Here is a 24,584-nt window from a genome sequence, read left to right as displayed (position 1 = left end):
ATGGAGGAGTGTGACATGAAATGAAATCCTGACTCATGGATCATGAGAGACGTCAGCTGGAAGCTTTATTCGTCTTTCTTAACAGCAGCTGCACTCGCTCGTCACGTCTCCAGTCATGTGACTGATTACAAAAAGGACTTTGTTTGACATCCGAGGCAACAACAGCGAACACGCTTGGCGCTGAAACGCAAGCAGTTTCTCTCAGAATAACAGTTCTGGAGAACAGTTTCGTGTGGAATACTTTCCAGCTGTGCTTTGTAGAATTCAGTGAACTAACCCTGAAATACAGTCTTGTTTTCGCTCAATCTCCCTCCGAATCCGAAACCAGTGACGGGAACTGAACGCCTCCCTCCGCCAGAAGCGAGTAAAGACCACGCAGAGCCACGGCACTGGGTCGCCTGACACCGGAATGAGCGTCCCAGAAAGACACAAGGTTATCGGACATCGCCTAAAGACAGGAAAAACACGTGCTTAATACAATACAAGAAGCTTTACAGTGATAAACAATCAATTCAGCCTCTAAAAAGACAATATTATTCAGCAGAAATCAGTTCAACGTTGATTCAGTTCAATAACCGTGTAAAGTTCATCAATTATTATGAAATGAGTTCAATTCAGATATAAAGCAGCTCTACAGAAAACAATAGTATCGATATTTAACAACATGATGCCTAATAAGCCAACTTTTTTTTGGGCCAAATGAAGAAAAAAGGTATATTTTGAATATAAGAAGGACGAGATATGAAAATGATTTGAAACCTTCTGAAGACGAACGGCCTGCTGAAGTTGTTCTACTCTGAGCCTTTGGCTTTCCAGCTCTCTGAGTTCAGTCTCACTGGTGTAGGACAGGATGGGCGGCAGACAGGAACGATCTGGGTCACCCCATTCACCTCTCCTCCGGATGGGACACAAAGCTCCAGAGCTACTCTTATCCCACCTCTCCCAGTCTGAGAAACACAAGGCAGTTTTGCACTGGATTTAGATCTACGTCCAGGTTATCAACCCATATAATCCAGATCAAGCTGTGTGAACGGGATAGTGAACTGAATTCACAACTGAACTGCAAAATCTGTGATAATATCATTTCTTAGTAACATTCTAATGATACCAAATGCAATTGGTATAAGGCAAAACATTGAAACAGTACATGAATTGCTTTCCCAAGAAGCAAGAACATGGGAACTCTGGTACACGGAGGAAGTCGGGGGATTTCTATGAGGTTGTGGTGGATAAAGTTTCAAAATGATGAACCATGTGTGAGGCTTGTTGTTGTGTTACCCTTTAAATCCAGAGGGAGCACTTCAAACTTCATGAGAAAAATATGACAGATAACAACCTTGAGAAAGGGGATGGGACTTCTTGGATAATTGGATGGTGTGTCACTTGTAGAAATCGAACATGTGAAACTGAGCACAGAAACTGTTTAATGGTGGGTGAACAGATAAAAGACTACTGACACCACATTGGACCCAAAATAGACTGAAGAAAGTTTTTGATCACTGCAAATACCATGTGAACACTGTTGTGTTCATGAGAAGAAATGTACATTGTTGACTTGCGTAATGACGTAGTGTGTGAGAAAAGAAGTGAAAAGAGTAATGAAGATGGATGAAGTTTGCTAGTCCTGTCTCGTGTGCTTCTTTGCATATAAAGTAGACCGGGGCTAGTTGTCACAAAAACTACAATTACACAAATGTGTGGCTTTTCTAGCACTGGTTTTGTATGTTGGTTTTAAACGCCAGAATGTTCTTAAATTAAAATATGTGTTTATACTTAAGTAAAATTACAATATAACCATATTTTCTCATATCTGTCTGTTTAATTGTTTACAAAAAAACAATAAAAACACACTGACATATTCAAGCAAGAGTCAACTTTACATTAAAGGCAGATTTGAACTGTCTTCTTTGATTTGAAGAATTTTGGGTCAAGTTTTTCCATGTGTCAAATAAAATGATAATTAAATAAATAATATTATAATAAAAACATTTAAAAATAGTTTAATATAATAATTCATTATAATTTAATATCAATATTATCATTTATATGAATAAGAAAATACAAATAAATACATTTAGTTCAAATATTCTAATAAATATTTAAATTCTAACAAATTTAAATAAAATTGTATTAGAATTTTTTTATTTATTGTAGTTTCTGTTGGTAAAAACAATGGTTTCATATTTTCATGTTACCTTTTGCTGTTTCATGAATTGTTTTGTACTTCATAATTTTTCAACACTATTTTGGCCATTAAATAGCCTACATTTGTGACAATTTACCTTATGATGCACCATTGGGGCATGTTGTCACAAAAGGTCAGTGTGCGTTAAATGAACTGTATCTTTTCCCTGAGCCGTAAAATGAAATGTTTTACATTTATTTTGTAAATTGACATTATTAATTAAGCAGGTGCTTTTATTCAAAGTGTCTTACAAATGAGAAACAACACAAGAAACAAACTCATGAACCCTGCTCATGAACCCTGACCTGAAAATGACGTCAAAGCGCTTGGGCAACTGGAGAGAGATTGTGAAGTACCTTTCTTCCGCTGATCAGCACATGTAAGAAGATCTGCCGTCATTCTCTCCAAACCCTCCAGCATCCGCAAGGACTCATATTCTCTCTCATGCGACGTCCCTGTGACACACACACACACACAAACACATTTCTCTTGATCTCTATCTACTCCAAATGAGCTGCAGCCTGTGAAACGTCCTGTGACTCAGAGGAATAAAGACTAGATGACAGTGTTTTCCTTGGACGGATTATTATTGTCCAGATGCTCATTTCTCAGCCCCCTTCTTCCTCCCACACACTTCTGCCTTCCTGCAGCCCTCCATATTTTCTGCCCTACCTGAGTCTGAGTGTGTGAAGCAGTGCGTCAGGTCAAGACAACGCTGTGAAAGCACGTCCAGCTCTGCTGTGATCTCAGCAGGACATCTGGAAGGCCATACGGATGGGAACTGATACAGCAGCAGGTCAAGAACATACAACAACGACATAAGATTTGACCAAAACAAAAGAAAGGGAGAGTAAAAGATGACAGGATTGTACGTTTATCCCTCAAAGCTTCATTTTTTAATGGTTGAATTAAATATGCCATCTATCCTGACGAGGCCTTTTGAACAAATAGCAAGTAGAAAAGAGTGGTGGAGGGATGACGTATTTTTCTAGGCCAAAACCCGGAAACAAGTTAGGATTTTAGCAATTCCGGTTCCATTGTCCCGAAGTCAATGGGATTTTCGAATGTATTTTTGGTTAAATGCTTGAAAATAAGGTCTGTGGTGTGTTCAAGATATTTTCACGGGTTAGCCTCCTTAAAGCTTTTTTACTTGTCTTGTAAAAGGCGGTTGCTAACAAGTGTCTAAATGGGACTACAGAGGTTGTCGGAGACATTAAAGGTAGGGTAGGCAATTTTCGGAGCGGCTAGCAATAGCGAGCTAGCTTTAAAAGCATACCTTCAGAGCGTCTACAAAGACACACCTCCTTCAAAACACATGAACACCTACAACAGGAAGCAAACAAAAGCGTCACAAGAGACGCCGTTAAACTACCTCATGTCTCTAAGCACATTACATTAAAATAATAATGAACTTAAACAACTTACAGAGCTCTTACTTGTAGCACCTGACTGCTGCAGATTCATTTCGTTTACATTGAAATGCATAATTCGAGTCACACGAACAGCTCAGAGTACAATGTCACGCAACATAAGCTCATTATTTTGGTTGGATGAACATTTTATGGTCCTACGCCTTCCACAGATGATATACTGTATATACATACATCGTTTACTTTCACGGCCTCGTTGTGTTTATAATTGCGCTCTTGCAAACTATTATGACTCGAACTTTCATGCAACTGTGGTGTAGTTCGTTTATAGCGTTTAGCTTTTGACTTCTACCGACTGTATTTACGCTTCAAAATTCATAAAGTTTTGTTGATCACAGAGCTTATTTTCTGCAATAATCCAAAAGCCAATGGAAAAATCCTATTGTTTTTTTTTGAGGGAACCAGGGTGGCCTACAAAAACACGTCATGCCTGCACCACTCTATAGTGTGCAGTTTAGTCCTAGATCAGGATTAAAACCCACCAACAGGAGAAACGATGATTGCATGGATGCATTGATAATGTCTGATCATATGCAACAGGTCAGAAGTGACAGGATTGAACTGAAGGATACAGTTGCCCGCAGTCTCTCCGTAAACTGGGTTCTCTCTGGTACTGGCTTTGATTGCTGGGTTAACACTTTCTTCCACAATCTGAAAGAACAGTTACACTTAAAAAAAAAAAGAAGTTTTTTTTCCACTCACAATTATAATTGTGATTTAATATTTTGCATATATTCATTTAATATCATTTGATTTAAAGAAATATTCTGGGTTGACTTGAGTAAATCTATTGTAAGGAAAAATCTTGGTTAAAGTAATGCATGTGCAATGGAAGTCAAAGGAGCAAGGTGTTTACATGAAGCACTTCTTAAAAATGTGTTACTTGAGTTATTATGATGCTTTCTAAATTACCATTTTGCTCTATAACTAATGTTATATGCAGTTATTAGTCACTCACTGATGATATTTAGACGTTTCTCTGTGTAAAAGGTTCAGTTCTCTGTGTGAAATTTACAAGATTTACCTGCTTTAAATCTTCATATTATATGATGTTTCACAGACAAGGCTAGCAAGCGATTTTTCTTACACTAGTCTCATGTTAACATGTCTAATGCTTTAATTTCGCAACATTATTTTAAAGTTTACTGCGTTGCTCTGTTTACTTCCATTGTACTGTGGCATGGTTTTAAAAAATGAGTCATTCTAATCAATATCAATTATGCCACAAATACTGCTGATAGTGCTTAGCTTGTAATGAACCCAAAATATTCCATTTATTTAAAAGGCAATATTAGACTGACCGGATCTGTTTTGTTCTTTGTGCTCGCCAGACTGGTAACAAAGGAGACGATACCCTACAGCAACAAAGACAAGCAATTAAAGCTACATTGTAATATGTAATATATATTATACAATAGCCTACATATACCATTCAAACTTTCGGGGTATGTAGGATTTTAAAGTTTTTGAAAGAAGTCGCTTCACCATTTATTTGATGAATAATACAGTATAAACAGTAATATTGTGAAATATTACTAAAATTTATATCATATGTTTTCTATTCGAATATATAGTAAAATGTCATTTATTCCTGTGATCAAAGCCGGATTTTCAGCATCATTTCTCCAGTCTTCAGAGTCACATGATCCTTCAGAAATCATTCTAATATGATGATTTGATGCTCAATAAACATTTCTGATTATTATCAATGTTGAAAACAGTTGTGCTGCTTTATATTTTAGTGGAAACTGATACAATTCAGGATTCTTTGATGAATAGAACGTTTTTAAAATAGAAATCTTTTGTAACATTATAACTGTCTTTTCTGTCACTTTTGGTCAATTTAATGTGTCATTTGTGAATAAAAGTAATAATTTCTTAATACTGACCCCAAACTTTTGAAAGGTAGTGTACGTATTCGATTAAAGATATATTTCATATTTGGCCGCAACAAAGATGAATATCTGATCATATACATACCATTGTGCATTCTGCATATTTCCTGTTGTGAACTTCCCATCTTTACCAGACACTGATGGGGAAGACTCTTCAGCATTTGTGGCTTTGACACACATCTTCTGCTGGGATGCTGTGGAAGAGATCTTCACTGGGGCGCTCTTCGGGACTGATGGCCTTCCTTTGAACACTGGATGAGCATTCGGTCCCTTCCGGAGCAGAACGGCCCCGTGGGTCATGTTCCCTCCGGCTGCTCCTCTGTGATGATTGGGTTTTTTGCACGTCTCTGGAGGGGGGAAAGATTTCACTGGTTTCCTTTTATCTTCTTCTTTAACAGTAACATTACTGAGAGGTTTATGTTTGCCCTCATTGGGGTGTTTTCTTTGGTTGCTGTCAGAGTGAAGTTCTTTATGAGCCTCAGATGTGCTGCGGATTTTCAGTGCTTTTTTTAAAACATGCTCCAACAATTCAATTTCTGTTTTTTCTGCAGCTGGAATATCTGTTTTAGAAAGCAGAGACAAAGATATATTGTGTAATATATAACATGGGATTATATGACAAAAAAAATACAAATAAATCAATGATTTTCCTCTGACCATCTTTAGTACCGATGGCTGTGGCAGTTTCCAGTTCACTGGCTTCTGTCACGCGTGTTCTCCTGCACAAATATGACATGACAAAATTGAACTTTTTACACCCTCTATTTCAAGACAGGTGGGGTACATTGGTAGCCTGGGAAAACCCAGACAACTTCCGGCAAATTTAGATTTGCTCTGAAAGTTAGTCTGGCAAAGAGCTCATTCAAGCCCATTTCCAATCCGTCGAAATCAAGGCACCAATCAGAAACGTTGGGGCGGGCTTTACACGATGATGACAGCGCTGGGATTTTGAAGCAGATTTTGTAGCCTACTTTACAAAGATGGACGCCGCCGTCGAACATCACTCGTTCGAATCAGCTATCGCGTCTGTTTTAAGCGATTTGAACATTTCCTTTTTGTTAAAAACCGAGTAAAGAACAACACTCGGAGATGTTTCTCCGCCGCTCTGCATACGTCATCTCCTTCATCGCTCTGATTGGTTTTAGGTCTATCCGCGACGTCCGTTGGTGACGTCCCTCTGGAAATGATTTGTCTATGACGCTTTGCCAGACCATAACTCAGTTACAACTGAGAATGGTCTGGTTTTAACCAGCCTAGTACATTGGGGCTAAAGGCGGACCGGGGTAAAAGTCTATCATCTAAACCACTAGATGGCACAAAAACCTGCTGAAGCACTTTCCAAAACATCTGCTTTTCAAGATGGACGTGGAAATTTGTCTGATCCTTGACGTGAACAACGCAGAAGCGCAAAGTTGATTCTGCGCTAATTTGATCTAATATTTGATGTTTTTTTAAATTGTTGTAGATTTAAGAAGCAAATGAGAATCTCTAAAATTACTAAATATATTTTTGTAGGTCTTGTTAATGATTTTCAGGTTTGTTCAAGCTAATTAAAGCAACAGTTTTTCAGTAACGGAAGAATATGTAAAAGTATTGTATTTGGGGTAAAAGGCACAATAATTAACATGATAATAAAGAGTTGGCTGACTTTTCTATTTGTTGACATGACATGGTTAGATTCACATGGTAAAAATCATAGATTAATTTGGGTGTCAAACCAAACCATCATATTTCAAAATATGATATTAATCATATCATATAATAAAATATCATGTGTTGTTACTAATGTAAATCTATATTTAATTATTATGGGATCTCCTTCAATGCTTTCGGAATCTTTACTTTTGAAAATAATTTTGTAATTTTTATATTAACAATAACATATTTTAATGAAAAAGTTAATTTACTGAACACAAATTAATTATTTTATTCTTAACTTAACTCTTATTATATCAAGATAAACAGAAAATAGTACAAACTTTGCTATAGTGTTTGAACATGTATTAACTTAAGACACTATTAAAAACATTATATTATGTTAAATAAAGTATTTGTATCAATACTGTGTGCCTTTTGGGGTAAAAGGCCCCCCTCGCCACCTCATACATTTATACGATTTTATACGAACAAAAAAAAACACTTTTATGATTTATTTTCAACAAAATCTGTTGCTCCATAAATGTCCAAACCAAAATTTTTCTGCAATCATACACTATGGGAGAAGTGAGGTGTGCCTTTAGCCCCTTGGTTCCCTATGCCATAACAACAAGAAACCCCACTTAAAGGGACAGTTCACCCCAAAAAATTTATTCTGTCATCATTTACTCACCATCAAGTTCAGGGGCGGACTGGCCATCTGTGTGATCTGGAGTATCACAGAACGGCCGGTACTCCAGGACGGCCGGCGGGCCGGCCCACCACCCGCCACACACGCAGTCATCACCTGTTTTTTCCCCCCACTAATCTGTTTCACACTCCAGTACTGTAGGTGGCAGCAATGCACCTTTAAGTTGGATGCCAGCGCGGAGCATTATCAGCTCGGCCCAAAAAAACTGCGATCGCGGCCGAAGCAGCTGTGCGGACTGATCTCGATCACGCGAACATTATTACACAGAGTTGCGCGATCCACTGAGAAGCATTTCAATTCAGTGCAGAATTCTCTATCTCTATTATAAACCCACAGATGGCTGTGATTTAAGCTAGTTAAAAGCCAGATTAAACAGCGCTGATATTCTCAACATCTTGACGCAAAAAAAAACAGGTGAAACATTGTTCCAAGAACAAACCAGTTAGAAGACATTTCACTCCACAACTTATGAATTAACTGTAACTTAGTAAAACAAACGTTTTGGCAGAAATGTGCCTGTATTCATATTAAAAATGCTGTTATATTAATAGTCATGCAGGCCAATAAATGTAGGCTATTAAATGTAATGCAGTAATGTTTTTGTTTAGAAGTTATGGCAGTTTATTTATTTATTTTGCATTAAATATTTATACTAAATGTTTATGCTACAATAGGTTTTTAGAGAATAATATATATATATATATATATTACAAATTTTTCAGGAATTGTTGAACCAGAATATCAAGATATTTTATTATTTCGCATATGATGGTGAAAAGTAAAAAAGTTAAAGTTAAAAGTAAAGGTAAAGGTAAGGTAAAAAAAACACCACCATGTTATATGTATAATAAATATTTTTGAGTATAGCCCTTCTAGATTATTTTATCCCTTTAGCCCTCGCACACAAAAAGGTTGGAGACCCCTGGTATATAGTAACTATATGTTTTATAATTACAAGTTTGTGTAATTAGGGTTTCTGTAGCCAGTGACATTTCATTATTTGTATTTTATTTTCAATGCAGATGTAATGGCATTGTACATTTTGTTGTTTTTTATTTGAAGACTGAGGCTTCATTAATAAACAAAACCCTAATTGTCATCATTGTTTTTGAGATATTACTTGCTGTGAATACCTTGTCTGATATAGGTTACAGTATTGTGGCATAGTATCAGGACATCCTAGTGGCTAGGGCCGAATGGCTGGATGATGGGCCTATTTGGGAGAAAGTCCAGGGCTGTTTTTTAGCCCCAGTCCGTCCCTGATCAAGTTGTTCCAAATCTGTATGAATTTATTTCTTCTGCTGTACACATAGTATGTAACAAAATAATATGCAAGTCAATGGGGTCCATCAACTATTTGGTTACAATGTACATTATTCAAAATATCTTCTTTTTGTGTTCAACAGAAGAAATTCATACAGGTTTGGAACAACATGAAGATAAGTAAATGATGACAGAATTTTCATTTTTTGGATGAACTATCCCTTTGAATACCTTACATTGAGCGCAATATCTCTTTGCACTGCCTGATGTTTTCAGTGAGTCTTGATTCTTCAGCTTTGCACATCTTGACAGCTTCTTCAACAGCATGAAGAGACATGCTCAATATCTGAGAAAATACACAAGAACTGTAAGCCTAGAGCAACTGTACTGTGGATAGGAGACAATATAGGTGTGACAATGTTTTTAAACAAAAAGATTTTAGATTAAAATGAATATGTATGCAATCATGCAAGTTATAGATGCTACAGTTATAACTACATTTAACGTTACACATGCACAAATATTACAGATGACACTAAGTTCATTAAAACATTAAGTTCAGGCATCAAACAGCCAGTTGGAATGCCCATTGCGTACTAAAGAGAGCGTATGTAAGTACATTCAATCAGTAAACCTATACATTTGGTCAATAGATATGTGAATATTCAAGACTCTTATCTTCATGATTCAAGTTAGTTACCCGCCCGGAAGCGCACGTTGGTGTCTAAAAACACAGCTTTCACTTTCCTTTACCCATCCTTTATGTAACGTTACATTCAGCTCGTCGAGGGATTTAAATGAATCGTATGTAACTCAGACTGTCAAAATAATGTCAGACAAACAAAGAAAATTCTGCGTCAAACTTCCGAGCTCAGCGCGACTTCACAAACGCCCGCTCGTCTCAAATATCGCGAGACTGACACGAAGCGTCGTTGCTGTGGAAACAAGTGCGCGCTGAGCAACAGTTTGTTGAGGAGAAACTCGTTTAGTTTTTCAACATGGACAATCACAGAGAGTTTGGGAGAGCTGTTCCAGTGCAGATCACTGTTCTCTCTGGAAATAATTTGGTAAGTCACTAAAATCATGTTACAATCACTTAAATAAAAGCCTTAACATGATTGTGACGAGAGGCCGTGACACCATAACCGGGGTTAGTTGTCACACGAGGAACGGTGTCATGTCTCACTTACTGTAGGGTCTTAAAGTCTTGTTCTCTCTTGCTATATGGTTTAAACACCTAGTTCAAACTGTTTTACATTAGAGAAGAAACTGACTTTCAAATAAACCTAAGTTACCCTGAGAAATATTAACTGCAGTAAATAGTGTGAACTAGCCCCGGTCTCCCCTACCACTGTTGCAACAATAAAACGGTGGAAATGAAATATAATGATAAAACAAACATAGCACTAGCCAGTAGCCACCACTGACTTGGAAAGAAAATCGAATAAATAAAATAAACAAAAATACAGAGAGATTCTGAGAGCCTCTTGCACTGTTTTAATGAGATCCCATATTGATCTAACGTTATAATGATTTTACAGTAGTAGTGTGGTAAGTTAATGGCACTACTGTGATACATTATTTGTAAGAAGTTGTTATAAGATTTACTGTAATAAGCATGTTCATTTGTGATTATTTCAGAGAGGCAGTAGGACTGATTTGTGTCTCAGTTTTGTTCGGGTGGAGTTCAATGGATCTGTGCTGGGAGACTCACAAAAACTGGACATTGTTGTAGACAAAGATGTGGTTTACAACTTCACCTGTAGTTTTGAATGTTCAGAAGTAGCTCATACACTGGATGATGTGGCACATAAACCTGTCATACGTGAGTATTGAACATTCACAACCATTTGTTTGTATTTTTGCTGGTTTAGCTTGTGTTTATGTTTCTATTATGTTTCTCGAAGCCCCACCACACTGCAAAAAATATATTTTCCTACTCAATATTTTTGGCTTGTTTTCCAATAAATATCTAGGTATTCTTGAATCAAGATACGTTTACTTGAGAAGCAAAGTTACTCACGATATTAAAATGTAAGCAGAAATGTATGTGTGCCCTCAGTAACGGTGCTCGAGACCTTACCAAAAGAGAAAAAACAGAAAGAGGAGAAAACCACCGTACTAGGACAAGCCGTTGTGGACCTTCTGCCACTGCTACGAGGTTAAACCATTTCATTTTATTCGAACTTGACACATTTCATGCCACTTTTAACGGATTCTCATATTCTTGAGATTTGAGGCGGTGCTGTTTTTATTCTAGGTCAGTGTAGCTTCTCATCCACTGTGCTTCTTCATGATGTTGCTGTGCGTGAGGACGGCGTAAGAGTAAGAAAGTCCTTACACCTCTAATTTAGTATGTTTTTAAATACATGTTTTATATGTTGTGTGTGTTTGCATGTACAGTCCACACTAGATGTGACAGTGAGCGTCCCGGAGCCGTTGCTCTCTGATGGCCAGCGCTCTGACTCTAATGTGCTGATGGTCACCGTCGAGACGATGTATTCGGTTCCTGAGGTCTGGAATCCTGCCTCCACTCCTCCCTCCAGCTACGTAGCTGCCCTGCAGATTCCCGACTCAGCCATGGTGAGAAACAAGTGTTTGTGTTTATTTGGCATTTCAAGTGATTCACCGGTAGTGGATTCTCCAAATCATCCAAGACACTCTGGTTTTCCTTACTTAGGGGTCACACTTGTGAACCTGTGGTCAAAACATACATACATACAAGGGCTTAGATTAAGCCAGGATTAGACCTTAGTTCAATTAGGACATTTAAGTAGCTTTTATAAATGTGCCTTAGAAAAAAAACATTACTGGTGTGCATCTTGAGGCAAAACAATGGCATATTTTAAGAGATATCAGTGCAAGATGCTTTCAGTTAAAACAGCTCAAACATGCATTTTAGTCTGAGACTAGACTTAAGCCTTGTCTGTGAAACCGAAAAAACAGAAGACAAGAACCGTAGTTATTAGCATAGTTTTTTTTAATGAATTGAATGTACTATATTTTGTTTCACTAATATTTTTTCTTTCTTTTCTTTTTTTTTTTGAAGGAGTTTCATGGTACTAGACAATATTCACCTCTAAATTATGCACCATTTATTTTTAAATATAAAATAATTCAAATGTTAGATAAAATATTTAATATTATTTTCAATTAATACAGTGTTTAAGTTCTGTTTACGTAGCAAGTGGCACATACGCCACCAAGTTTTGTACCATTTCGGTGAAGTAAAACATTAAAAAAATTCAAAATGTGAAATTTTCTCGCCCTAAAATGACAGAAGACCACCAGAGGGTTAAATAGATGTAAGATGTTTTTATGTCCAAAGAAATAATTCACCTACAAATAAAAAGTCTGACATTATCAATTGTTTTTCAGAAAGAGCAAGTGTTGTTGTTTTCCAATGGCATCTTAAAAATGGGTGGTGAGCAGGAGCCAGTGCCAAGACCCAAAAAATGGCCCTTGGGGCCTCTTGTCACACCAGGAGCCGAGGTCATTCAGGGCCTTTATATTGACTCAGAACCCACAGACACGGATCACGGAGACCTTACCGACATAGAGGTGATCTGAGCCATTAATGGACAGTGATGGATGTGAAAGGAATATGGAGCATGTCACCACATTGATTTGTGTGTGGGTTGTAGGACAAGGATTTCAGAGAGAACGCGGAGTGTAACGAGAATAGGGTGAGCTGGGATACGGCACGTCGTTGCTTTATTGATGCAGGAGGCGTGGCCTGGTGAGTAAACACCTCTTTTAATCAATACACTCAAATTTATTTTCTCATTATTTCTCACGTTCTCCAATTAATGCTTGCACTTTTTTTTATAGTCTGTCCCGCAGGATTGCAGAATGCAGACTGTGGCCTGTTGAGATCATGAAAGCCAATCAGACGGTACCAACCAAAGGTGGTAGAACAGCCAGAGACAAGCAGGTGCGAAACATCCTAAACTTTAACATCTCAAGATGGCCCTCAAAACCCAAAACAAGACAGCAATAACTTATTGATAAAAACACAATACAATTTTGCCTGTGTGTGCTGTAGGGGGAGGAAGAGGCACAGATCTCGTTTCATGGAGTGGTTTACATGGATCTGGTGCCGTTGTTGTACCCTGGAGTACGGCGTATACACGGGGTGTACAGAGTCTACCCGTTTTATGAGTCTGATCTACTGAACAAGGCGAGTGAATTCAAGTCATATGCACATGAAATCAATCATGCATCAAATCAACTATATTCCAAGGGGAAACAAGTTTATTTTAAACCTCGGCAGGTTTTTCTTTTTCGTTTTGGTTTGCAGAAACTTTTTCAAAAAAACAAGACTTAAAGTCCCCCTGTAGTCAATCATTGTATCTCTTAAAACACATCTTTGATGAAGAAAATGACGTATTTAAGCATTTTTTCCTTGAAAAAACCCCGCCATGCCTTAAAATAGCTTGAATGTAACTCTACAGCCTCGCCTCATTTAGTATACGTGGTTCTTTGAATATGCAAATGAGCCCCACCTCCACTCACTCACTCCAGCTCAGAGATCCACTCGTTGACGATCACACGTTGATCTGATTGGTTACAAGGTAGTGTGTGACGTCAGAAACACCAGCAAATTCAAACCGTGTGTTTGAGGCTGTCTTTGGTTCACTGCAGTTTTAAGGAGAAAATACTCAGCAATGGTGTCGAATTATGAATTTGCACATGGTTTGTCTTAAAGCATATTAAAAACACCACATAGACTTATAAACGACATTAAAAGCTTGATTTTCACCACAGGGGGAATTTAATATCTTAAGTAATTTTGCTTATTATGTAAATGGCTCTTGATTTAAACATGTTTAGATATTTGTAATGAAAAACAAGACAAAACTACTGAGTAAGAAAATCATGTTTTGCAGTGATGAAGCTGCATCTTAAAGTTGCTTGGTGCTTAAAGTTGCATTAAACTAGTTTTAAATTAGTATAAGTTTTACACCCAAACATTAATGGTACTTTTGACCAATACTTTTAAAAGGTCCACTTGATATGGTAACAAAAAGCTTCTGATGCTGTGTCCATATCAGTAGACGCCATTATAAAGTCAGTGACCACTTTTGAATCAACCAGCGAAACATCTAAAAAATACTAAGTGCATATTAATTTAAGAATGATTCTTTGACAGTGAATCTTTTTTTTATGTGCTGTTCCAGACTCAGAGGACCTACAGCGTTCTGAAGGAGCTCAGCAGAGCACCGCCGGCACCGGGCCGAACTCGAGACAATTCCTCCGTCGACTCCTTAAGGGCGTTTCAGAGTAAAACCTTGGACAACCAGAGAGGAAACAAAGAGGTTCCCAAAAAGGTTTAGAGAATCAGATATTATTAATATATCAATACCTTGTCCTTTAGGTGTTTGAAATTTCACAGCCTCAAAAGTCAGAGATTTCAATACGAGCTCAAATGTTTCTCATCAAATTCTAACCTAAGCTGCTATCCACATTCATTTACAGCTCAATACTCTTTCTAGTCGACAACTATTTGAGTTTATTTTGAGTTCTCCCGAGAAATTGTAGGAGAAACATCTGAGACAAAGATGCTACTTGACAGAACACAACATTAAGTCACTTTTGAGCCATGAAAAGCGACTTCAGAGCGGTACAATGTTCCTCAAAGTCACAGCTGCTTTCAAATGTCACGCACACAAAGCATACGTTTCACCCAAACGAGACGTCATAGAGTTGTTTGGAGCAGATGCCATCTCTTCCCCTTTCCGTACGGCATTGGGGCTCGTTTTGATACCCCCCCCCCCCTAATTAAATCCGGATCTGTGGCCGAGGCACGCTTCCCAAACCTATTAGCTGTAATAGCAGCAGATTGCCGGCCTCGTCGCGGTTGCGGTGAATCATCTCCTTTGCTCATCTCCCCCTCTCTGACGCCCCGCAGCAGACGGAGACAGGCGAGGAACACACACCCGCTCCACCGACCGAGCATCTGCCCGACAAATACCAGCCGCTGAAACAACACACACAAACACACACACCTGTGATCATATTCACAGAAGACATGTCATTACTCAGAGGTCTCTTTCATGGCTCAATGACGTTTAATCCAGATCTCAGATGCGTTTCGTTTAACCACCAACTATTAAAATGTCGACGGAGAAACAAGTGAGACAATGGTATATGACTGTAGAGTTATTAAATGAATATATTCACTTATTTGTGATCAATTTATGTATTCTTGCTGGATAAACGTATTAATTTCATTACTGTTCATTCGAACAGTAGTGTACATCACATTGCGCAAGTGAAATAGTTTTTGAATGCCGTTTCATGTTTATTTTAATACAAAACGTTTAGAATAAGTTTAGATCGTAAGTAATGGGACTACTTTGGAAAGAATAATGATTTCCTCTTTCTATAGCCAGATTCCCAGGGGAAATCTGCTCAGTCTGAAAGTGTGACTGGACTGGAGCCACCGGTGAACACGGAGGGACAGGTCAGTTCATATGTCACGTATGCATCCAAATGAAGCAGTTAAATATGAAAAATAGTCTTGGGAAGGTGTGATCTTCACTTTTGTTATTGTCTCAGATGTATGCCGATTCAAGATCGTACATCATCATTGAAATTGCTATGGAAAAGCCGCTGGTTCCAAAGAGACCACCGGAGGAGCTGGCCAAACGGTAATAGGAAAGAGTTTCTTTCGAATTCAAAGCCTTGTTTTGTCTTCAAAATGTGTTTAGAGAGTGATTCATATTCATTGATTCTGTCTGATACAGTGTGGAGGAGTTGGTTCCTCCCAGACCTCCTCTGCCTCGACGGCCAGCGGGAGCAGAAAGGGTAAAAAAAACAGCATTTTTTCCTGTTTTATCACTATTTCTGTCTGATATTTTCCTCTCACAGTCAGATCTATGGGAAGTTGTTTGTCTATAACAGTTTACACTATCATGGCAAAAGAGAATGGCTGAAACTTGCTATGAAATGCCTGGATCATATTTCAGAAATACATATTTTTCACTTTGTAACAATATTTTCATGACAATCAAGCACTTTGTGCCCTGCATTCAAATGTATGAGTTGCATTATTAAACAATAAAGCGCTTGCAGTCGTGCAGCTGTTCTGAATATGTACAAATAAATCAGCGAATCGGTATTCGAACGAATCGGTTGAGTGATTCAATGACTCGCTCATTCAGACAGTTCTTTTTAGGTGTGTTTGACTCGAAGTGGCGCAGACTGATCAGTGTACGTATTTGAGAGCCGTCAGCTCTGGTCATGTCATACACCGATCAGTCAAACACACCTGTTTTCTTCCTGAATGAATCAGCGTGTTTGAGTGAATCATTTGATTCAGTGTCTCGGTACTTGTATAGTTCCTGTGCTTTTGAACGAATCGGTTGAATGAATGAATCAGTGGCTCGCTCATTTACCACCACCTACTGACGTAAAAGTCATTTTTTATTAAGATTTTGGCTTTAAAATATAACCGATTTTTCATAAGAGTCATCCAAATAGCTAATAAATCATATGATTAATAATAAATGTGCATGATATTATCAGGCAGTACAGGAATACCAGTCTCAGATAGCGAGTGTGGCCGCCCAGGTGTTAGATCAGTACCAGCAGCTGTTCGGGACCGCGTTTGTGCCTGGAGGGAAGCCTCTGGACCCCGTCCTGCAGGAACAGCGCAAAACCCAACTGCTCGGAGAACTCAACTGCTCTGGGAAATACTTCGCCTTCAAGGAACAGATGAAGGTGAATTTTAATCATGTTAGATGTGTCATTTTGAATTTACTCCATTTAATGTTATTCAAGGTTTCTTGCAACAAAAATGTTATAATTTAGTGTTTATTAACCATTTCCTCCTTCTTTCCTTTAGATTTTAAGCTGGCTGTTTTCAGTGTTATGTTAATGTAATATATACTATTACACTATAGCATTTAATATACAGTATATATATATATATATATATATTATAGCTTTTATTTTGATATTTTCAGTTTTAATTCATTTTATTTCATTTTATTAATTTTGTTATGTGCTTTCATCATTTGTATAAGTTTTTTTATTTATAATTAAAATTAAAATACATTTAAACAAATTTCTATTTCGCTTTAATTTAATTTTATATTTATATTTATATTCAAATCACCTTCATTTTCAGTTAATGAAAACAATGCTAAATAGTTTTAGTTTTAGTACTGTTTTACTGTAAAACCATTTAATTAATTTCATTTAATTTCAGTTATTCTTTATGTGCTTTTTTAATGCTCATTCATGTTTTAAATATTTCTGTTTAGCTTTAATTTATTTTTACCTCAAGGCAACATTTCTAATTTTCATTTATTAATTTTTTTAATTAATTTTTTCATCTAATATTTATATTTCATTTTACTTCAATTAACGACAATAGTTTCCAATAGAATTAGTTTGAATTAAAAATAACAACACGTGAGTGTTTTGGACTTCTACATGTAAACTACCCTTGTTATGATTCATACTGTTGTTTATCAGGGCAGACTGATTAGCATATATGTTAATGAGCTCCTGGTGTTTGTTGTATGTGACAGTACTCTGTGGTCCGGATCGTAAGAGAGAAGATGTTGAGGACAGAGGCCTTCTCAGACCCTGAACAGCTCCAAGCGTTCCTCAGTCAGCTCTACGTGTTCCTGGTGGACGAGATGCATGCTGCTCTCAATAAGGTGAGGCCTCAAAACATACATTTGTGTATATACATATACAAATATACATATCTGTTAAGGGAAGCATCACTCATGCTGAGAGTTACTGATCTGAACATTGAACATTGGTGCTTCAGGGTCTGTTTTATCAGTTGTGTTTCCATGCACTCCATTGAATCAGAGCCTGTCAGTGGACTCTCAGGACACGCATCATGAGCCTCTGCTGAGCTGCGCTCAACTCAAACACTTCGCCAGAGAGGCTCAACTCAACACGGACTACCAGCTGGCAGAACAGTACTATCAGGAGGTGAAGCATTACAGCACTTTTGATGCTTCAAAATAACAAAGTATTATACTATATCTATCATCATAATACTATACACAGCATGTTTTTTTTTTTTACAGTAGTTTATATTATAGTGTAAAGCAGTATTATTTTAGTTTCATTGAAATACTATTATTGTCAGGTTTATGTTTTGTTTTCACTGACTTTTAGGAGCCGTTTTACACAACACCGTTTTCAACGGAAAAAAAAACGGAAAACTGCAAAATGGGCCTGAAAATGCAAACTTTTGAAAACAGGTTTCAAAGTGCAAGTTTTTGAAAACTATAGGCTACCGTTATCATCTCCATGTAAACCACAAAACCGTAAATTTGTGAACACAGTGACATCATACGAATGTGAATTACGTATTCAGACTATAGGTGCGTAGTGTTTCTTTACAAAGTGACATCGAATACTGAAAATCGTTCATTTTCAAAAGATCAAATGGGCTTTGGAAGCATTTATGTACGAATGCATTGCAAATCTGGAATCTGAGCGCACAATACACAATAAAACCATTATTACAGTGTATACTGTATAGTAAATGCAGCTTTTTACAGTAGTTTAGGATGCAGTGTGAACTACATAATGGTTTTATACCTAACCAGTAAACAACATGTCCGGTCATATTTCACCCACAAATTAAAAGAAAGCAAAAATTGCATATGTTATCTGTATCTATATGTGTTCTTTATGTTTCGCTGTCATTTCATTGTAAAGCGACCTTGAGTTTGCAGAAAGGATCTATATAAAATAATACACGATGGTGTTCTTTTTTGTACTGTCTGTATTATACTGGTTTAAAAAAAAAACATTGTCTTACAGTAATGAGAATGAGATTAACCATTGAGAATGAGTTGACAACAAACCCTGCTAAGTGAAACCCCTTGATGTTAATGTAATGCAAGGAAAAGATCAATCTGGCATTTCAAGCATGAACGCACTGTATTTTGTGAAAAATGTAGCACAATAATTATGGCATCTCATGCATACACAATGAACTCCTTCTAATGACAGTGTGCTATTTCAAATAGAGCTTTAGCAATCATTTGTGATATGACAGTATCATTGGATGTGACTCATGTCTCTCTGAATTTGCCTCTGTAGTGTTTGATTCGAGACCGCAGTGACCCGTCCCACTGGTTTGATTATGGAGCGTTCCACATGCTGACCGCCGACCACTTGAAGGCCGAGGAGTGCTTTCAGCAGGCCTTATCCATTGAGCAAACACACATACCCAGGTTAGCAGGCAGAAATGACTCAGAATAGGTTTCTAAAAACTCTTTCCTGACTTCTTCTGTGGTGTTTGGTGCAGTTTGCTCATGTGCGGCGTTCTGTCTGACATGAATGGACGCTATGAGGATGCAGAGACCTTCTTTGAAAGGGCGACGAGTGTGGAGCCGAACAATGTGGTCGCATGGACTTTATTTGGTGAGAACAGAATTAAACAGCACATACACTACTGTTTAAAAGTTTGGGGTTAGAAAGGTGAAGGAATTAGTACTTTTATTGAACAAGAATGCATTCAATTGATCAAAAGTGAAAGTAAAGACATGTTTAATGTTACAAAAGATTTATAGTTCCAAAAAAGGCTGTGCTTTTGAACTTTCTGTTCAACAACGAAAAAGTATATCACAGTTTCCACAAAAATATGAAGCTGTACAACTGTTTTCAACATTGATAATCATCAGAAATATTTTTTTGAGCATAAAATCATCATATCAGAATGATTTCTGAAGGATCATGTGACACTGAAGACTGGAGTAATGATGCTGAAAATTCAGCTTTGATCACAGGAATAAATTCCGAACATTTTAACATATTAAAATAGAAAACAGCTATTTTGAACAGTAAAAATATTTCACAATATTACTGTTTTTATTGTATTTTTTTATCAAATTAATGCACATTAAAAAGACCTACACATTAAAAATCGAACCTACCCCAGCTTTTGAACGGTAGTGTTTTCTTTTTAATATTCTGTCATATCATAATCATTCATTTGAGTTTATTTTGCAACATTATGTAGTTAGTGTGCACAATACCGGTAATTTTGAAGAAATAATGAAAATGTGTGTCAAATTGTTGTCAGGTGTGTTCTGCCAGGCTCAGGAGAAGTTCATCCAGGCAGAAATGACTTTTCGGGAGGCCAATAAGCATTTTATTTCAGTCATGAAAAATGACCGGACATCTAGAGCAAAAATAACCTCAGAGACTCAGTCTGGTCAGGAGGAGGAGCAGAAAGATGAAACGAGCGAGACAGGTGACCACCTCATTTCTGTCTGCTCTGTGACAAATGCCCTTTCATTTATAGCTCATATGGGATCATTTGCTTTAAAGGTGGCGCTGGCGCTGTGCACGAAGAGGACATCCCACAGAACTGCCAGGAGAGAAAACAGGAAGTACAACAGCAAACCACTATCTTCATGGAGACGGTGTGGTTTCTCCTGCAGAACTATGCATTACAGGTCAGCGGAAGGTCACGTCAGTAGATCCTGTGCACATCAGTCTCAGATTACTCACTTTTACATTAAAGGAGCCTTTACTCCCAAAGTCCATTTATAATGTCCGTCAAAGTTTCTTTCACCAGAAACAGTTAAAAAAAATGAACACTTAAGGCTGTTTTGCTGCTGTCTTTAAGTTTTTTAATGTCTTTTTTTTAAGTCTCATGCTCACCAAGGCTGCATTTATTTGATCAAAGATACAGTAAAATTGTGAAATATGATTACCATTGAAAATAAAGATTTTCTATTGTAATATATTTTAAAACGTAATTTCTGTGATCAAAGCTGAATTTTCAGCATCATTACTCCAGTCTTCAGTGTCACATGATCCTTCAGAAATCATCCTAATATGATGATTTGATGCTCAAGATTTTTTTATTTTATCAATGCTGAAAACAGTTTTTCATATTTTTGTGGAAACTGCGATAAAAAAAATTCAGGATTCTTTGATGAATAGAAAGTTTAAAAGAACAGCATTTTTTAAAAGAGAAGCATTTCATGTTAACATTTGTAACATTATAATTGTCTTTACTGTCACTTTTGATCAATTTAATGCATCCTTTGCTGAATAAAAGTATTACTTTCTTTAAAAAAAAAATCTTACTGACCCCAAACTTTTGAACAATAAATGTTTTATGAACACTCTGTACGTTATGATCGATTAACTTCACGTTGTCTCAGGACAGAGTTGCAGAATGAGGGCGGTCGTATGCCACTTTTTTCTGATTTGTCCATTTTTTGCAGTTTAGATTCAAAATGTGGACTGAAGATGAGCTTTGAGTTTTGAATTTCTACATAGTACAGCAAGAACGAAGCACATTTGCATGTGTATGTTAACAGTTAATGCTGAATTGTGTTCATCCAGATGTCCCAGCGGACTCTGGCTCTAGAGCTGCTGTCTCCGGACAGAGGAACCGTCAGCTCGTATCATCTGGCTCTGGCCCGGCTTCATTTGCTGAGAGGAGAACACGACAGCGCTGAGGCCAGCCTGAAGGAGGCGCTGATCGACAACTTCCAGGTCTGCACAGTTCATTCCCTGTACTGGGTTCTGATAGTGATGGGAGAAATGTAGCCTCTAGAAACTTTGAATCAGTTGAACCAACTGTTCAAAAGCGATTCACTGTTTGGAAGCGCTTGAAACACCACGCGCTGGTGACCCCTGCTGGTCAAAATGGTATAAATGCAACAGAAACACAGCCCAAACATGCATGGAAATTATTTCACATATATATTATACAAATGTGTCATTAAAAATGTTTACAAATTTATTCAACTTTTTGTTCCAAAACTGTCAACACGACACGAAGCCTCGTTTTCTGGAATCACGTGACTTTGGCAGTTTAGGTGCGTTCATGTCGTAATTAGCATAATTACAAGATTTCAACTTGTGAAAACTTGTAAAAAGCGTTCACATCCTCGTAGAGCTCGTAATTACAACTTGTAAGCTGAGAAAACCTCCTACTTGTACCACCTGGCGACATAGCATTTCAACACCGCACTTGATACACGCTCTAAATCACTGCTTCAAAACAAATGATTCGTGTTTTGAAAGCCCCCATCACTCGGTTTTTAGATGCACCTGGGATTCATCACTTTCTCTTGGTATTTGATCCCGGCAGAACCCAGACACGTGGGCCCTGTGGGGTCACTTGCATCACGCGAGGGCCGATTACGCTCAGGCTCAGAGCTGCTATGAGCGGACGCTGGATTCTGTGCTGGACGCTTCAGACACACACTCCGTACACCTCCGTCTGGGCTCCATCTACCTGCAGGAAGGAGAAGTGAGTTCCGATTAACCCTTTAATCACTCTTATGAGTTATTTTCACTTGTTATCATGTGTGTTTCATTCCCTCTTTAGTATGAAAAAGCCAAAGCTGTGTTCCTGCGCGTCTGCAAACGCTCTCCGTCATGCCTTACTTGGCTCAGGCTGGGAATCGCCTGCTATAGAGTGAGTATATATACCCATAAGGCATTTAGAAAATCCGTCTGTGTCTGTAGCATGCCAGTGTAAGCAGAAGAGCTTCGCTGGAGCCACAATTGAAGGAAGGTTTGTGATTGGTTGAGGATTTTGACATTATCTAATCACAGATCATGTCACTGTAAGCAATCAACATGAAGTCAAAATTGGTCACTTTCTTAATATATATTCCTAAGAAACATGGTGGTGGGAAAAAATATGAGACAATTAGATGAGATTTATATTTATATACTAGATTTATATATAAATCTCGTCTAATTGTTCAATAAACTGTTCCATTTTTTAAAAAAAAAGGAAGATTTTTCTGACTATTATCTCATATGTCAGGCTTTACAGGGTTAAGGGTCAAAAAGTAAGATGAAATTCTGATAGCTTGTAATATAAATCAATGAGATCTTTATAGCAGTCTAGCAGATACTTAACATAAAATGCATATATAAAAAAAAGCTCTGCAGTTTTTAAACATATAATGCAATTCAATACAAGGAGGATTAACAGATGAACAAATAAGCATTTCTCAAAAGCCTAATGGATCATATTTTCATTCGCAATTAAATATGATTTTTCCACAAATGATGTATGGATAATCAAGTAAACCTAAGTTGCTTCAGTCCAGTAAATGTTCATCTTGAAATATTACTAACAATAACAGTTATTCTTAGGTTTACTTGATAAAAATCAGTAAAGATGTCACAGCATGGATGTTTTTACAATTACACTAATAAAAGGCTACTTTCTCTAAGTATCAAGTATCAATCAGATGATAGATGGCATGGAGTAGTTTGTGTTTTGCTGTATCTTCAGCTGGAGGAGCTGAGTGAGGCTGAAGAGGCGCTGACTGAAGCCAACGCACTGAATAACAGGAATCCAGAGGTGTGGGCTTACCTGTGTCTGGTCTGTTTACAGGTGAGGGACTACTCTTTCTTTCATTCATTCATTCCCTCACGTGAAATTGTAGGACGTAGAGAGCAAAGCAACAGAAGATGCATGTATTCTTGCATTTTTTGGACTTTAGATTTGACTTTAGTTGCTTTGTCTTTCCAGACTGGCCGAAAACTAGAGGCAGAGCAGTCGTATAAATACGCCATGAAGGTTTGTATTGTCTAATGTTGATGTGTTTGTGAATATTAAAGTCTTTGGTATCGAAATATGTTTCATTTTTGCCCTCTTTTATGTTTGGTTTCACAGATGAATTTACAAAAAGAGTCACTTCTACAGGAGATCCACGACCTGCAGTCACGCGTTGGGTTCGGAAACCCTTCCTTCTGATGTGCCTTAGCCACAGAAATGAAATTTTAAACCTTATAAAGGTTAATTACTTAATCCTAATATAAAAACGTGTATATGATAATAAAATATGACTTTTAACATAATCTACTGTAGTCTTTCTTGTGCATCGGGGGATCTTGGTTATATTTGCTACACAAGGCCCGTTCACACCAAGGACAGCAATAAATGTTCTATGTGAATAAGTCTACAGCACAACAATGACAACACTGATGAACGATATCGTTGGAATGACTTTCAGAACGATTTTTTCCTAGATGAGGCATGATAAAAACATTGATAGCTTATCAGAATCCACCCGACTTTATAGAGTTTGAGCTTTTAAAGCAGCAGACAACAGAACTGCAGCGCGTGGTTAGCTGTATAGTTAGCTATGATAAACACAACATTATCAACCTAATATAGTTGTTATAGTTAGGGGCGTCGCTAAGGGGGTAAAAGTTAGGATGATTCTAAGGGCCCATGCACTGTTGGGGCCCCCAGAGATCGATTGTATTAATGGAATGAGTGCAGTATACCAACCTCATATTCTTTCATAGGGCCCAAAATTGCTAGCGGTGCCCCTGGCTATGATACATGGCTCACGAATACTGTTAATATCATGAAACAGCAATTGTAAATAGACTTTGGCGCTCTTCACCGAGCGCTTACACAGGTACGCACAGGAGCGTTGGAAAGCAGCTGCCTATCAGCGGATCTCTAATATATCCGCTGACAG

The 24,584-nt window shown here is 37.6% G+C and overlaps 2 protein-coding genes across 2 annotated transcripts; one reads left to right on the top strand and one right to left on the bottom strand.

Annotated features, from left to right (window-relative positions):
* Positions 1–263: 263 nt before the first annotated feature.
* On the bottom strand, positions 264–5,661 carry LOC130095099 (uncharacterized). Its single transcript, XM_056261756.1, has 7 exons — positions 5,596–5,661; positions 4,917–4,970; positions 4,188–4,266; positions 2,858–2,966; positions 2,542–2,640; positions 760–947; positions 264–448 (listed from the first exon to the last, which is right to left on the bottom strand). Exons 1-7 carry the CDS (start codon positions 5,610–5,612, stop codon positions 302–304), a joined length of 693 nt encoding a protein of 230 aa, XP_056117731.1. The 5' UTR covers positions 5,613–5,661; the 3' UTR covers positions 264–301.
* Positions 5,662–10,100: 4,439 nt separating this feature from the next.
* cfap70 (cilia and flagella associated protein 70) lies at positions 10,101–23,952 on the top strand. Its single transcript, XM_056261757.1, has 26 exons — positions 10,101–10,187; positions 10,762–10,945; positions 11,183–11,281; positions 11,381–11,445; positions 11,524–11,703; positions 12,499–12,681; positions 12,765–12,859; positions 12,952–13,054; positions 13,166–13,300; positions 14,301–14,450; positions 15,512–15,586; positions 15,682–15,773; positions 15,870–15,930; positions 16,651–16,845; positions 17,661–17,792; positions 17,953–18,078; positions 19,204–19,337; positions 19,412–19,527; positions 20,189–20,359; positions 20,437–20,564; positions 21,466–21,618; positions 22,220–22,381; positions 22,460–22,549; positions 23,384–23,485; positions 23,624–23,671; positions 23,768–23,952. The coding sequence occupies exons 1-26, from the start codon at positions 10,119–10,121 to the stop codon at positions 23,846–23,848; spliced, it is 3,129 nt and encodes a 1,042-aa protein (XP_056117732.1). The 5' UTR covers positions 10,101–10,118; the 3' UTR covers positions 23,849–23,952.
* Positions 23,953–24,584: the final 632 nt, after the last annotated feature.

Source organism: Rhinichthys klamathensis, unplaced genomic scaffold, assembly GCF_029890125.1.
Source record: "Rhinichthys klamathensis goyatoka isolate OS25496 unplaced genomic scaffold, OSU_Roscu_1.1 h1tg000185l_1, whole genome shotgun sequence".
Classification (NCBI taxonomy): domain Eukaryota; kingdom Metazoa; phylum Chordata; class Actinopteri; order Cypriniformes; family Leuciscidae; genus Rhinichthys; species Rhinichthys klamathensis.
The sequence above is the reverse complement of the archived record's forward strand: the minus strand, read 5'-3'. Positions and strand labels throughout refer to the sequence as shown.